The sequence below is a fragment of the Narcine bancroftii genome, chromosome 5 (assembly GCF_036971445.1).
Source record: "Narcine bancroftii isolate sNarBan1 chromosome 5, sNarBan1.hap1, whole genome shotgun sequence".
Lineage (NCBI taxonomy): Eukaryota > Metazoa > Chordata > Chondrichthyes > Torpediniformes > Narcinidae > Narcine > Narcine bancroftii.
Window position 1 is genome coordinate 101,566,953 of NC_091473.1, and position 16,447 is coordinate 101,583,399.

Genomic DNA, 16,447 nt, shown 5'->3' on the forward strand with positions numbered 1-16,447 from the left:
TTCAAAATATTTTACACAAAATATTCGGCAATAGTTTGAGAAATAGTTATGAAAAAAAGTATTTTAATTAGTAATTTGTAAAAAAAAAAGTTTTGCAATTAATAAATACACGAATAACATATCTATTTCGGATAATGGCTTCAGAATTGGAATCCGAGTAGTGCTTACCTCTTATCAGAAACAATAAATGACACATTCTGTGAAACACAATCTTTATTATATCAGTAAAGAATACACCTTATAGCTAAAGATAATTCGACAGTTGATAATTACCTTTCAATACCCATAAATTTCAAGTGTGGTGAACTTAGTCTCTTAACGGTGTAAATCCATTTTTCAAAAAAAAGTTACCCGTATTTTTCTCCTGTAACAACTGTTGCCAGCTGGGGTCATCAGCTCTGATAAATGCCTTTTCGCAAAGCCTACGAAGATCAGCTTTAGAGCTGATCGGTATATTTCCACTTTTCTTTCTTCTAGCCGATTTTTATTTAGTTATTTATTTGCAGGGATGTAAAAAGAAAAACTCCTTCATTATTAGTTATCATGAGTCTATCGACCATTTCCGTTCATCTGAAACAGGCCTTGGCAGCGAGACGAAACCCATGACACAGGTCTTCTGACCTATTCCTGCTATTCAAAAAAAAATCACAGCAGATTACAAATGCCTTCTGTGTACACATGTAAAATCACACCATGCTCACCGGATCGGTGATAGAACGGAACGTTGGCCCGGGAATGGAATCCCAGGCCAGACGCTCGCGCGACTTACGTCTCCCGGGACTCTGGATGCCGATTGGTCAAACGTGCGGTCTCCTCCGTGCGTGGTTTCTATGCAAATACCGATGCGGAAATAAACAGTGCAAATCGATTGCAACTTCTCAGGGCGGTCCACAAAAGTGCTCTATCGCCAGCAGCACAGAACCAGAGAGCTGCGAGCGATCTTGGAACGCTTTCAAAAGGGCTTCTTCGTGGGAAACAAAAACCCTCCGGCACCATTCGCCGACTTTTTTTTTCGCAGCGGCTTTTGCATGGTTTCGCTTCCGGTTTGCAACGGTTCCCAGTTTATATATTAAAACCAAAATATAATCAACAAAAAGACGGCAACAATGAAGCTAAACGTCTGAACAATTTAAAGTTTCTCACGTACTCTTTACATGGCAATGGTACGTGATACATAATGAACTTTATTTCAATAATAATTATAATAGCGATAATCTAAATCTAAATGCAAAATATTGGAGGGATATTTTAAAGTATAGTTGATAATGTATCAGCCTGATATTTAATGGCAGATGTCTTTTTATTCACGGCGGTTCCAGTTTGCGTCCGTGTAGAATATATCCATTGCGCCAAGAGCGAGATGTTTGAAAGCGCTGAGCTTGGCAATTCCACCGCCCCCCCCCCCCCCCCCCTCCCCCCTCGATGCAGCAACAGCAAAAAAAATGTTGTGTCGAGACGTGTGAGTTAGTCTCGGAAACCTTTTTCTTCAAACGGTCAGCCAAGACGTGAACTTGAACCGACATGATAGGCACATCCTGCCACCAATTGAAATTTCCATTAGCGTCCCCCGCGCTGCGCTGCGCCAATCGGTGCGTTTTAGCTGGAGTTTCCGCTATCAAGTGTGGTTTATTTGCAATAGGATACTTTGGAAAGGTGGTTTGGGAACTGTAGTTCATACAGTATTAACGTTGAATCAATTAATTTATTAAGGATGAATAATATAAGATTAGATACGTTTTTTTAAATTTCATGGAATATAATGCAATATATATCTATGTCTATATCGTGTCGCCAAAAAGCACAGTGCAATACCAATTTTTTTCCATAAAGTCATGATCCTTGAAAGAGTGCTTTTCTCTCGTCATTCCAATTCCCTTAAATGAAATGAGAACAATCACGGATTAAGGAAGTTGCACTGTGCTTTAATTAAACGTTTGCAATGATCCATATTTGCATGTATTTACCATCATAAGCTTTAGTGTTTATATTGCCCACGTGCTTTGGCATCCTCTAGTTTTCAATTATTTTATGTGTGGAAGTACCAGATCCAGGGTTCTGTTGGTATTTTCTCTTGCCTTCAGACGGAAGGGCCTGTTTGAATCGGGGCAGTAGAATTCTTTGAAATATTCGGATGAAATCTGCCCCAATGTTGCGCTTTTTTTTGGATAAAGCGATTTTCCAAGGCTTTGACACTCAAATAAGCGATCATAGCCGCAGAATTACAGCAGCAAGTGAACTCAAGGAGTTGGATGGTTCTTGGCGAATAGTCTCCCGAGTGATTAGAGTAATAATTCATGGTGTTTTGCGCAGACCTCTGTGTTTTGTATGATGACCATGACCAATCCATGCGCATGCATCTAAATGTTGGGTGTTATGGCTTTCACCTTGAATTTTGACTATCTTCATTGACACTAGAATTAAAGGCTTTGTCCATCCCATCTCTCTCTCTCTCTGTGGCTGAAGGGCTGCATCATTCGATTCTACTGACGGTCAATACCAGCCTTTGCATGATCTTTTTGCATTTTAGGAATATACTATTAGGAATATAGTATCAATGATGAATTTCAGAGAGTGTTTGGAGTGAAACATGTGCATCAACGTATTTTGTATTATTGAACCTTAAGCATTTTAGTGAGTTTCAAAAGTCTTGAAACCCAACAAAATTAACCAAAATGCTTCACTTCCCATCGGGCAAAAAGAGAAACAGAAGTATCTGAAAAAACAAATTCACATGACTTAAATTCGACTAGTACAAAGATCTAGGCGTTTTTATTTGAGAATAATTGAACAAACACATGCTTCAGAAAAAGAACCCGTGTCGTGTTTTCGAGGTATTGGTACGTTACTAACACACTGAAAAGTTTAATGGATAACAAGTAGGGTTGTGGTTGCAACATGTTGGAATATTTTGCATTGTGATGAGCTTCTAACCTTCTGCCATATGTTTCCACTCCGCTGTATTTCGGTTCTGGTTTCGATTTGTGACTTTTAATTCAGAGCTGCACTCAATCTATTGACAATTTCACCAAGCTGCTACCCAACTCACTTTCATCAGATTAAAAAGAAACACCTTTAATCTCTGCACACGTGAGGCAAACACCACGAAGCAGCTACATTCCTTTCGAAACGTATGCCCCTCGACCCAAACAATGCGCGATCACCAAAATAGGCTGATCTGTTGCACTGTACGTTCACCTGAAAGGGGAGTTGCGCAGTGGACAGGATGAAAGACTACAAGGCCCAGGAAACATTGCCGTGAGAGCACATGCGCGCTGGCCGGCCAATGGTTTCTCGCTGAGTGTTCCTTACGGGTCATTTGCGCAGGCAAAGAAAATGTCAAACAATGAACGGCAGCCGGGCGGAGAAGCGGTGGACGTGACTTTCGAATGGGTGACGCGAAGGAAAAAAAAACACCAATAAACTGACACATGATTCTTAGTTATGTATTGTGATTTATAGTTGTAAGAAAAAGGCGCCAAAGCCTGAGTGCACAAATCAATAGTTTTTATTAAAAAAAGCGACTTCATGTGGGCGGAGGAAGAAAAAAAATCGCAAATTATTTCGCAACTAACTTTGGGGCTGCCAAACAAATTGCACCATCGTTTATTTCCAAGAAAGTTGCACGCAGACTTAGAACTTTCTTTCTATATATAATAGATAGATCTATCTATATAATAGATAGATCTATATATCTCTCTATTTTATATATATATATAATATGTATATAAAATATATATAATATATCTATGTATATCACGGTGTTGGAAATTTGTGGCGGTATTTCTTTTCGTGAACGGCCCACAAGAAAGAAACACACTCGGTCTGCAACAAGCTGAAGTCCAAGTTCATTGTGGTTCTCTCCAGAGGAGCCGCCGCATCCAACCCCACTGTCCTGCTGCATTCGGGTGTTGCCGCAGAGCCTCGGGACTGGGAAAGGGGGGGGGGGGGGGGGAGGTGGAAATCGGGTTTTATTCAAGGCTTCAGCCGGGTTTCCCCTCCCGGCGGAGAGGGAGAAGGGCGAGCGATGCTCGCGCGGGGCCGGGAAGCGATCGGCAGGGGTGCCGTCCAGTCGGGTACGGAGAGAACGAGCGCTCCCTGAACAGACTCACCCTCCCCCCTTGAATTCTCGCTCATAATATCGAGCCCGCCGCCGTGACCCAAAAAACAGGCTCGCAGACTGGGAGGGGGAAAACGAGCTTCCCGCAAAGCAGGTGGGAGACCGAGGGAGGGGAAGGTGTGCGCGGGGCGGCCGACTGTCACACTGAGAGAGGCAGAGTTGCGAGGTGGACTATATAGTAACTATAGGCGGGGTTAAAGTTCAGGATGGAGAAGCGAGCTGGCTTCAGTTCGAGACTGAAATGTGAAAGCCGGCTTTTCCTCTCACCACCACCAGCACCGCCACAATAATGTACTCTCCGCTCTGTCTCACCCAGGTAGGATACATTTTTGCAACATTTGTATCCCTTTCGAGGCCAGCATGGTTGATGATTAAACTTTTTTTCCTCTTTTCTTCTCTCCTGCTGCCTCTCAGATCATTATGTGGGGCTCTGCGATCTGCCCCATTGAGGCACATGGCTAATGGCGGATACGTATTAATATTTATTATGATTTTTCCTGTAATTTTTGAGGTTACATGTATCTCTATATTTACAAATCACGCTTTTCCACTGGCGGCTTTTGCCGAGATGCTGTGTATTTCTGAAGACTTTCCCAGGCCAGCGAAGTGTGGCGATGGCTGCTGTTATTTTTGTTTGAAGGAGGGGGGTGGGTGGAAAGCGAGCGATGGGGAAGCACGCTTTTGTTTTGACTGTAAGGTACGGAGTTTACTCACAACAAGGGTGCGCGGAAGTTTGATCCCCCCCCCCCCCCGCCTCCCCCCAATGATATCTTGTGATAACAATGCCGGCTCACCGCGCCGCAGCGCCCGGCCAGCGAGATCGGCGAGCGCTGCGCTGGAAGTGGCCGCTGTCGAGGCTGGACTCCCCCGGCTGGAGGTGGACTTCACGGGCGAGTTTCTTGGCGGGGCACCGAGGGTCCCGTCAGGTGCGGAGTGCCGTCCGGCCAACTTACTTTGCCCTGGAGGTTAAGCAGCCCTTAACTTTCTGGAGCACTTCTGCACACACCGCGATTTGATGGGTGGCTACGGGTATTGTGGTTTGGAGACGGCATCGCCTCTCCTCTTTCGAGTTACTGATTATTTTTTGTTTCAACAACTTCCCCCCCCCCCTCCTCCCCAGCCCACCCCCGATGTCATTGCATTCTGCCGTTGCGACCATTCAGTTGGCGATCCCAAAGGTTCCCCCACCCCCCCTCCCCTTGACAGGCTTTTATTGACGCTCTTTTTAAAGAAGGTCGGGGTTTCCCCGGTGGAAGCGTTGGCTGTTGACGGGCCGCGTTTCTTTCACTCAAGTTTCCAGATTGCGGTCTTGCTTTGAAATCTGTTTTATTTTACACTTTCACCCGCCGTAGAAACTTTAATCCACAGTCATTTTGGTTAAAAACATGAACGGCATAAAGTGGATTCAGGATCCTCGATGTTAGAAACCAAATCAACGTGCATCAATATTTCCACAAAATTTCCAACATCATCCACAAAATGTTTGTGAATCTTTGCCAGTCCGTCTGTTTCTTTTTTAAAATAAAGTAGTTGTTTAGAAGTTCCCAAAGCTTTATTAGCAATGGGCATACTTTGCAATGTTTCTACGAATTTACTTAATAACTTTCCCTGGCGTGAATGGGGGACACCATTAAGATCTTCACAAGAGCTTTTAAAATCTACTAAATAGACTGTGGCAAAGGGTCGCATTATGACTTGAATACTGCACCAATATGATCATCTGGAAGTTGCTGTCGTTCTATTTCTCAAGTTGGCGTTCTCCACCAGAATCTAATTATTCGGTGATTTTCTACCTGCTAGAAAGTTAGTCAGTATTTTTAAATTGATGCAAAAGTTTAATATAAGCTCTACACAATTTTCAATAACCTGCATGTTACAAAACCTTTTGCACTTTTCCTGGATCTACTAAATGCGCAAGAAATCATTCATTTCTGATATTCACACGGTTACTGCATTTCGGGGTACTTTCTAGCATTGAATCATTTTTAAACAATGCATTTGCTAACTGTAGGTGATTTAGTTTTGAGGCCTTCAGTTTCACACTAGCCCCCAGTCAAACGTTTAACATCACGTATTTTGAGGAATATACTTTAATGTAGGTTTTTTTTAATATGGCAAGAGTTTAAGGAATACAATTGTACAATCTTACATTTAAGTGGGTGTTGGTACATTACCTACATTTTGGAACATGAAGAATTGATTTTCTGAATAAAAGCAGTTTCCAGCATTTGCAATATTTTATTTGTTCTGAGTCAACTGAATATATAATATTCTAAAGAAGATACTGATATCAGTAAATAATGCCTAGTAATGTGTAAGTTTTAATTACTGTCACCTAAAAAGGCTTAAAAAACTTCTTTTAAAAATAAGTTCTTCTTGCTGCTTTACTAATGTAAAAAATACACACAAAGGAGTAAAATCTGCCTAAAATGATCTATAATGAATTTGCTTATTTAAAAAGTTAATCTTGAAAATAAATATGTGGAAAATACGCAGAGTAAATGGCGGCAAGTGGAGAATTAAATTTTCCGCACTCCGAGACAGTTGTTTGTAAACAGTAATGAACTCCAATTATCAAAGCTATAAGTATTCAAAGTTTTTGACCAGTTAAGGAACATTGGTTCTTAGTCTATTTGCTTTATCATTTTAGACTGTATACACTAATTGATGTGGCATTGCCAAAAGAAGAACGTGCTTGCTGCACTGAAGTGCATTGCTGAGGTTTATATGAAAATAGAACCACAGCAAAACCACAACTTCACTGATTGTCACCTAAGGAACTAAGTGGTTTGGCCTTCAGAAATGTAAAATATTTAGAAATCAGATCAATCCAGGAAACTTTGTTTAAAAATGAAAGTGAGAAAATGGGCTTTAATTGGGAGAAAGTGTCATTTTTTTAAAAGTTAAAATAAAACAACACACATACTTTATACAACAGCGTTGTCGGTGCCAGTAAAGCAAACGAACTTCAAATTTCAAAATGTAATCTAATCTGTACAGGTATTTTATATCCCCGCCTTTTCAAATTATAATGGATATTTATCTTGCAGCTAATAAGGACTGCAACAGCATAGATATAGTAATTGACGACTAAAGCTTCCAGCTTATAGATTTTTCTTATACTGTAGAATTCTATATTTTATAACATTTCACTTCTGCTGTTTTGAACTGATTTACAGTTTGTGGAAAAAAATATGAATTTTTATTTCATGTCAGATGTCAGGCATCATGGAAGATCGATGGTGACATGGGTTGAAGTAATTTAAAGCTTTTCTGAATTAGCATTGTGGTAGAGCAGGGAAACTGTATATTGGATGATTTCCAACATAAAGTCGATGTAAGAATATATAAAACTTGCAGGCTTTGGACTGAATTAAAATGTGAACATGCTTGTGCAAAGATTGCAAAGCTATGAAGTATGTTGCTCAGAATGTTTAAAAATTGTAATAATGCACAATGTAACTTTCTTTAAGTCAATTAGCTAGTTTTTATATTTTGAGAAATAATGCATATATTTCCTAAATTGATATTAAAAAAAAAATTTTTACCTGTCCCCTCCCAATTGCCAAAGTGTGTTATGGATATGAATCTTGTGCTATACAAAGCAAAGGAAAATAGATCTGAACTAATGGCATCTGAAGGCCACAGCAAAGGACATCAATGTGGTGACATCGTATCATCACACTGGCATCCCTTGTTCCATGATTGCACATAACCAAGGTCAAATACTGACTCTTGATTTTCATTCATCACTCAACTGTTCATTCCATAAACTCACTTTAGTCAGAATTAAGTTCTTTATCTAAGAATGACTTCTAGAGTTGGCAGTTTGTGCCTATTTACATTTTGGTGCAGCATTGATTCCTGAATTCACTCATGGAAAATTGCTAAATTGTATTTTTAGAGTTTTTTCCTCTATACTTTATGTGTGATCAAATTAAATCTTACATTAGAGTTTACCGATCAGGAATTTTAGAACAAAAAGTTTAGACTTAGTTGAAAAAGTAACTGGAATACTAATGCTCTTTTCACTTGATGAAAATAAATGGTTAAATTAGTCAATTGATTTTAAACAGTGTGCAGGAAGAAATATTGTCCTGATTTTCACTCACCACCTAAGATTCTATAGGACGAGACATATATATGCTTAGGTGGTCATTTCATATATTTGAGCTTCATTATTTGTTTTGGCAGTTTGAAAATCTCCTTTACAGGACTGATTGCTACCTACGTGTAGATAATTTTAGTAAAGGAATTCTATTAAGCTTGAAGAATTACAGGCCAGATGCCGTATGGCTGGAAAAAGGTTGGTAAATGAAAATTCACTTTAGTCGAAAAATCCTCCAAATGTTCCCACCAATGCAACATTTTTTCATTAATTTATATCATTAAACAAAATCCATTCCAGCCTGAACTGAGTGGCCTAGTTCATACAATGAAAATTCCCAATTTTATTCAGCAAAGAGAATGTAAAATGCACATTATTTCAGATTTTTTTTTTACTGTCGCTATAGCAAATTTTGGACCCTTGTCACTGCAAAAGCAATGCTACTTTTGTTTTATTGTTTAAAAACACTTTATGCAGCATTTGGTTTAAACAAAAGAAAAAGACCAGATGGCAGTTCTGCTCAGAATTTTTTCAATTTTTCTTTTGTTGTTTTTTTATATTCATGCACTTTATGTAAAATTTGTAAATACTAATAAAAATTGTATGATTTTGGCAAGATAAATGTAAATGAAAATAACATACATGTAAAAGCATGTTTAACAATGATCTGTTATTGTTTATGCTGTGATCCCTGAGAGTAGTTGACAGTTGTTCCCCAGTCAGTTTTTTGTTATTGATTAAAAATTGAATTTCAGAGGTTGATAATGATCACAGATTATCCCTGGATTTACAGATATTTAATGTGTTTACTGGTATGGTAAGGAGATGAATTTTTAAAAAAAATGTTATTATTGAAGAAAGATTGAAAATAAAGGACTTATTAATAACTATTCAATACTTATTTTTCATTATCTGGATATAGCTTCAAATAATACATAATTGCGATCTTATTTTTAATTTTTGTTCACAAGGGCACAGTTCAATGTGACATTTCTTGTGAAAATAGCATGAATTGACAATGAAGAATATGCAGATTTTTTTTCTGACTGTACAGACTTGCTGTGTTTGAAACCATCTTGTGGAGGGGGGGGAGAGTTGGTTTGTCCTCTCTTGCTTTGCACAAAGCCCCCTCGTACGAGCTGTTGATTGGCATTCTAGTGTGTGGAATTTGCCAGATAGGCGGGCTCATGCTGGCTACACCACATGCAAAGGGGTTTGGGACGGAGAGTGAAGAGATCTGCTTTTTTTTAAAAGCTGGCGAAGGTTAATGAAAGCACCCATGCTTTATTCGAGGGATCTTTCTCTACTGTTTTGGGAAAGCTCTTCATAAACAAACCAAGCACATGCAGGAAATGTCTTGAATATTGGCAAGTGTTCTGGACTTTACCTACATGGGTGCTTTCAGTTATGCCGTCGGCATCTTTCTGACTGTGCCACACAAAGAATTTTCCCTGTACATGGCATAATTTGTTCTAAGTCCAGCTTTGAACAAAATACTGTGCTGGTCTGAGTTTACAATGGTATTGAATCAAATTTCTTATTGAAGTGAAATAATTATTCAGTTTATTTTTAATATGTTTACTTTATAAGAAGAACATTCTGATGAATGGTCAAGGAGGTTTGCTGTTTCTTTTGTTATAACTTCATTTTTGCTCATGCCTTCCCTTCTTGTTTTTTTTTACTCCTTTAGGATGAATTCCATCCCTTCATTGAAGCACTTCTGCCCCACGTCCGAGCCTTTGCTTACACATGGTTCAACTTGCAAGCCCGAAAGCGAAAATACTTCAAGAAGCATGAGAAACGCATGTCAAAGGAGGAAGAGAGAGCAGTGAAGGATGAACTGCTGAGTGAGAAGCAGGAGGTGAAGCAGAAATGGGCATCCAGGCTCCTGGCAAAGCTGCGCAAAGACATCCGACCTGAGTATCGAGAGGATTTTGTGCTCACAGTCACTGGGAAGAAGCCTCCTTGCTGTGTGCTTTCAAACCCAGACCAGAAAGGCAAGATGCGGCGAATTGACTGCCTGCGGCAAGCAGACAAGGTTTGGAGGCTGGACCTGGTTATGGTGATTTTATTCAAAGGTATTCCACTTGAAAGTACTGATGGTGAACGACTCGTAAAGGCCTCACAATGCTCTAACCACGGGCTCTGCGTGCAGCCTCATCATATAGGAGTTTCTGTGAAGGAACTCGATTTATATTTGGCGTACTTTGTGCAGACACCAGGTAAGTAAATTTTCTGGAAGTAATTCTTCAAAATTCCTTATAAAGAAAGCCTCATCTGATTATAGTTTTTGTGAAATGGTTATGCTGCATGAATCTTACTTTAAGTTTAATGTTACATGATGGTTGTCTACGTAGTTTTCTGTAAAGTTAACTTTATTCTGCATGCTCTTGAAGATGATCTTGATTCTATCCTATTGCAAGTGTAGCCTAAACTTGTTAAAGCAATCTGTGATATTGATCAACATTTTTGTTTCTTTTGTGTAATGGTCATAAATGCTCATTACAGGCCGGATCTGCAAACTGCTGTTAAACTTTCCAGCTGTGTTTCTCACACCCTTCATGATCAAACCAGAATTCTCTTTCAGTCCTTCCTCTCCCACCCTTCATAGCCCAAGATGGAAGATGAAAGTCCCTATAAGAATTATATAGAGTATGAAAAAAAAATAAAATTGCAATTCTTTTTGTGTGAATGTGTGATGTACAAACTAAAGCATACACAACACCTGCAACTGAAAAAGTATGACCAAAGGTTCAAAAATTTGGGTCAGCCAGTGCCCCAGAGTGCTGGCACAAGAATTACTCTAGCTTGAGTTCAGCAATGGCAATATGCAACTAAGAACAAAGTCTTTTTCTGTGAATTGTCTGCTGCCCAAGAGAAGTGTCAAATTTTGGATGCTACACACTGCTTTTAGTGGCAGACTAATGCAGTATGTGGCTGTTGTCCACCACTTCTTGGATAGAGTTCTCGTGTGTTCTTTCTCTGATATTCTTATTTACAGGTACACCATGAGAACAGGTATACTGTATATGTCCATACAGTAATTGCAGGTGGTGGTTATAACAAGTTAATATGGAAATGTTCCCTGAACACTTAGATTTTATTTCTTGTGTTTGTTACTTTTAACATAAAATAGAGCAATTCTAAAGTTTTTGACCTTTTCCCATCATAATCATGCCACTGCAAATCACTGGTCTTCGGAATAGCAAGCACCGAGAGTAAGTACCATAGAAACCTTACTCTTCGAAATGAAAGTCACTTGCAGTTTCAAATTCTGTTGTTTTCCTGAAACATTTTGTGTTTAGGAAACATGATTGTGATTGGCAGTGCCACCATCAGTGGTTTTATTCATCTTGAGTCAGGACTGCTTTGCCAGGTCAGAAAATAGTTAGCTCTATAGATCGTAGGTAATTGCTTGAGTTTGATACATAAAGTCATTGGAAAATAATTATTCAGTTCCATCCTCGTATTGCATGCTGTAAAACATGAAAGTCTGCAGACACTGTGTTTGAGGTAAAAACACAACGCTGGAAAAACTCAGGAGGGCAAACAGTACTTCATATAGCAAAGATAAAGATACAGAGCCCTTCATCAAGGTATTATCCATACTGTACCTTGATGGAGGGCTCAAGCCCAGAAAAGTTGGTTATACATCTTTATCATTGCTATATAAAGCGCACTGTTTGGCTTGCTCAGTTTCTCCAGCATTGTTTTTACATATTGAATGCTATCTGATATCTTAATTATGAAGTAGAGAGAAACTGGTCATAATTAATCTAAAATGTTTACTTTGGTGTTTTTTTTTTAAATAAGCAGGTTGAAACACTCTCAATACTCAAAAACAATATGTATTTTTAAATCGGATGCTCACTGAGGGTTGTGCACAGATAATCTACTGGGTCCAAATTTGGCCTGCTTGGAAGGTTCAGGAGTTTTCAATGGACTGAGCAGCTGCCCAGTGCTGGCAGAAAGCATGAACTCTAAAAAGTGCTTTGTCCAACATGCCAAAGCCAACATGGGAATACGTGGCCACTTTTTTTCGCTGACGCTTGGCTCTTTCCTGTAGTTGGATTCAGAAGTGCCATGTTTTAGGGAACAGCGAAGATAATATCTCAAATAGTTTCTTTTCATTTAAGCAAACAATTTTCTTCTAAAATTGAAATGTTCTGTTTTCTGATATTTACGGCAGATAACTGAACTTTTCAACAAGTCCTCAATGTATTAAGTGGCTAAGAAAACTACCTTTTCTCCAAACAAATTTAACAATTCGGCAATATACAAGCCTTTTAAAATTACAGCAAAGCTGTATAAATAGAGGGAACTAGTATTTGATGATAAACTAGTTGAAGATTTGAAATATTTAGATATTGATGTAAACTTGTAATGTTAAGTGAAGTTGTAAAAATTAATTTAGCAATGGCTTGAAAATTTCAAGGTAAAAACATTTGTCACTTTTAAAACAAATACAACTGTAGTCAATAATTGTCTTCAATTTTTTTTATTTTCTGTTGACATGTACTATTTTGTTCAAGCTGGTAAGGCCTGAACTCGGGTATTGTTTGTTTCCAGTTAATTTAAACTAGAATTGCTCCAGAGATCCTCAATACAGTAAACACCAGAGACATGTATCTGGCCAACTGCTCTGAATTTCCAATTGTTTAATGTGTGAGTTTAGTTATCGACCAGTAGGAGAACTTTTTAAAACTATCCAAAGGAATATACCCTTTGTGGAAGAAGTGTGGGAGTGGAATAATGTACACAGCATAAAAGTTAGGGAAAACTGCATGATTTAATATTCTACCAAAGATTTTAGAGTTGTTATGCTGTTTGTTGAGGTTGGATTGGATATAATCTGAAAATTTTCTTTGCAATTTTAATATTAGCTTTTAGATGAAAAATAGTTTTGCAGTCATACAATGAAAAGGATAACTGAGTTTTATAAATATCAATGGTATTTTAAAAAAATTCAAATTTATAATATTCCAGAATAATTTATTTCAGTCTAGCATTTGCTGTCATCTTAACAACACAAAAGTTCTCAAAATACATGAATTTACAATCATCTTGAGAATTAAATGCAGTAAAAGTATACGATTAAACAGTCTTAAATGGTCGAGTTATCTTTACATTTAGTTTGTAATTAATATGAGTTCTTTGCCAGTCCAGAGTCCCATTTGTGTATCAAATTTAACTTACAAAATGCTGCATTGGAGGAAGACAAACATGCTTTTGAAAAAGTGCAAGGAACAATCTAATTTATGGCCTCTTCCATTAGCAGCTGACCCAGGTCAGAATGGCATCATTCCAGGCACGTGCAAGGGTCATGACATAAGTTGTTTAGGTCGTGACCCAAACCAACAGGCATTTGACCTCTTAGATAAACGGTGATCTTTGCTTATTAGTGGGCACTCATGCGAGTGCTGTCTTCAGCTCGTCAGTATTGTTGTGACCCAGTGCCTATGCAAACAGTTTTTGGAGAGGGAATCTAGGTTGAAATTGAGTCTAACTTGAAAGAATACTCCATCGTCATGTTTAAGTAAATTGAAAATTTAGAACTTGAGCTTGTTGATTTTGCTTTTACATCTCATTTTCTTCTGGAGTTTCTTGTTTTTGCCATCTTTTTTTGCATCTTGTATTAAGTGGAAACCAAACAGCCTTGAAGGAATTTATCTTTACTTTCAGTAACAATCGGAATGGCATCAAAAGGAGGCTTCTTCTCATTGTGTAATTCTTTTTAATGTAATGTTTATACAAATGTTGGTCTCATGTACATGTAAAACTTCAAACCAATTCTTTAACCAGCAGCAAATTGTACATCTATAAATTGAATAAAATAAAATTTAAAAAAAACTTACAGATAAAAATGAACCTTTTAGCTATATTGTTATTTACTTACCAAGTCTGGGAACCATTCGAATACTACGTTTTACAAAACATGGGTGCCTTTAAAGAAGAGATAATGGACTATAAATTTGGAATAATGTTATGTTTGTGCATTACCTCCAGTCCTAAAACATAGTGATTAGAAAAGTTAAGCTTTTCTATGCTGAGATAAATCTTGAAATTATTTCTGGACCCATGCAAACTTCCTACATTGATAATTGGCACACAAACGTTTATTACAGTGAAGGATTTCAGGACTATATATACTGGAATTAGGCCTCAGAAGTGAGCAGAAATATTAGTGACAATTTCTTTTTTTAAAAAACCCAATAATTTGGAATATAAAATATGCTCTGAATGTGGAATTCCTCTGGGAACAATATGCCAGTATTTGTCACAAACTAAAGATGAAGAGAATGCTTGTTCAAGGTTTTAAAGTATAGCAACAGTTTAAATTGTTATTTTATGCAGAGCATATGGAAAGGACTGCTTGTGGAGGCCTATGGTGTGGGTAAAGATAAGAAAAGAAAAGATGATTGAATTGTTTTTGTTTTTCAGACATAGTAGACTACAGAATCATAATTTCAGGTGTTCCTTTGTGTATAATTGTAAATAATTTATCAATGAAAATTACAATAATTTTGCATTATTTATAATAATTTTTATGTAATATCAATGTATTTATAAACACAGTGTTGAGAGAATTCCAATAATTCAGATTGAGAATGAAAAATTGAAACTTTCTGAGAATAAACTTTTTAGACCATAAATTTATGAACTAATTCTTATTGATAGTTGCCCCCAAAATTGTGAAATTGCTAACATGATATTGCAATAGGAAGAGCACATGATTATTTTTAAATCCACAAGTACAAACTGTTGGATGCCCTACATATCTTTGGTTAAGTCATCTGGTAGTAACGAAGCCTTGAATGCCTAATGGACCATTTACACTACTTTTGAATGGCGCAGTTTCACATTTCCCATTCTTTCCTTTTCCATGGCATGGTGAATAACGATAATTTTCAGCTATTTAGGGTGAATGTGGTAGAACCCAGAACCTTTGTTGTGGTCGGTACAGTATGCAGCAGGGCTGAATATTTTGCTTGTTTAGAGCTTTGGGTTTGCTGCTGGGAGAGCCAAGCCATTTGGATTGGTGCATATTTTGAGATCAGCTCTAATCCACCTCTGCTACCTGTTTTTGACACGGTCAGTGACTGAACATTGCAGTTTTGTTTTGGAAGCTGTTAGTGTTAAGATTAAGATTTTCTATTAAAACCCTGGCACTAATTCTTTAAATTAAGTGGTTTTCTTTTAATTAGCAGTTTCTTTTGTGGCATTTTCCAGCCACTTCAAAAGTTTAGCTTCACTTTCCAACCTCACTTTGTATAAATTATTTTCCAGAATGATATATAAAAGGATCTTGAAATGTAACTATCAGTTTGATAACTGAATTGGCTTTATGGATAAGATGCAGGAAAACGTATATGCTTTTGGTCTTTTACCAAAGTTCAAATCACCTTAACCCCAAAAGATGCATATTTTTCTTGCATAATGAATTAATTTAGTTTTGTTCTTCTTTGTGTCCATTTATGTCTGCAGAAGCTGAGGGTAGGCACGGGGTGGGGGCGGGGGGGGGGGGGGGGGGGGGCTGAGGTGCAGAACAGTGGTGAATGTTTGAAGCTGCTAATTTAAACGCTTCTGTCACAATTAATTCCACAATATTAAATTCTGTCCTGGAAAGAAGCTGCTGCCAAACTGTCCCACACCCGAGATGTTGAAACTTTATTCACTTGACTCTCCTTTTGCTGCCTCATGCTGACCACTCTCTGAAGATTATTTTTGTATTCCCACTGAAGGTAGTTAATTTGGAAATACTCATGATGGATTAAAGAAAACACCTTAAAAAGATGACATACGAGGGGGGAAAAAAAAAATTAAGAAACCAGTTTCCAGATATTTTAGCGCCATTTTACTTTGTGGAAGAGCAACTGTTATTCAAAAATGAAACCATTTAAAAAAAAATTCTAAACAAAGGTTATTTATGAAAATCTCTTTTTAATATAATTTCAAGTGTATTTTTTAAAAGGTCTGTAAAATAAAGCTTTTGCAATTTTACCAGTATCTGCTTTGATTGACTTATTACAAACCGTCAGAATGCTGTAAAGTGGGTCTATGTGATGGTTGACTGGTATTAAATGTATCCCTTTAAGAATACAAAATGGATACTGTTTCCTTTTTATAGAGATCTCTCTTATTGAGTTCAGTAATCAACATTTTTATTTCCATTTTCTGTCTTTTCATGGACCTTGAGCATTTTTTCAAAAATGCTTTGATTT

At 37.7% G+C, this 16,447-nt stretch overlaps 1 protein-coding gene across 50 annotated transcripts in view; it reads left to right on the forward strand.

Moving 5' to 3' along the window:
• Positions 1–864: 864 nt before the first annotated feature.
• The window catches only part of nfia (nuclear factor I/A), a 607,739-nt gene continuing 592,156 nt past the window's right edge, over positions 865–16,447 (forward strand). For 43 of the 50 annotated variants that reach the window (XR_011357787.1, XR_011357794.1, XR_011357786.1 and 40 more), the window contains exons 1-2: positions 4,896–5,082; positions 9,916–10,447. Coding sequence is in view for 21 of the 50 variants with exons in the window: in XM_069938524.1 (XP_069794625.1) it covers positions 4,900–5,082; positions 9,916–10,447 (715 nt within the window). In the remaining 29 variants the exon portion in view is untranslated. Of the gene's footprint in view, positions 1,164–3,988; positions 4,434–4,895; positions 5,083–8,334; positions 8,424–9,915; positions 10,448–16,447 lie in introns of those variants that run through there. The other 7 variants (XM_069938543.1, XM_069938544.1, XM_069938542.1 and 4 more) reach the window with 5 other exon arrangements.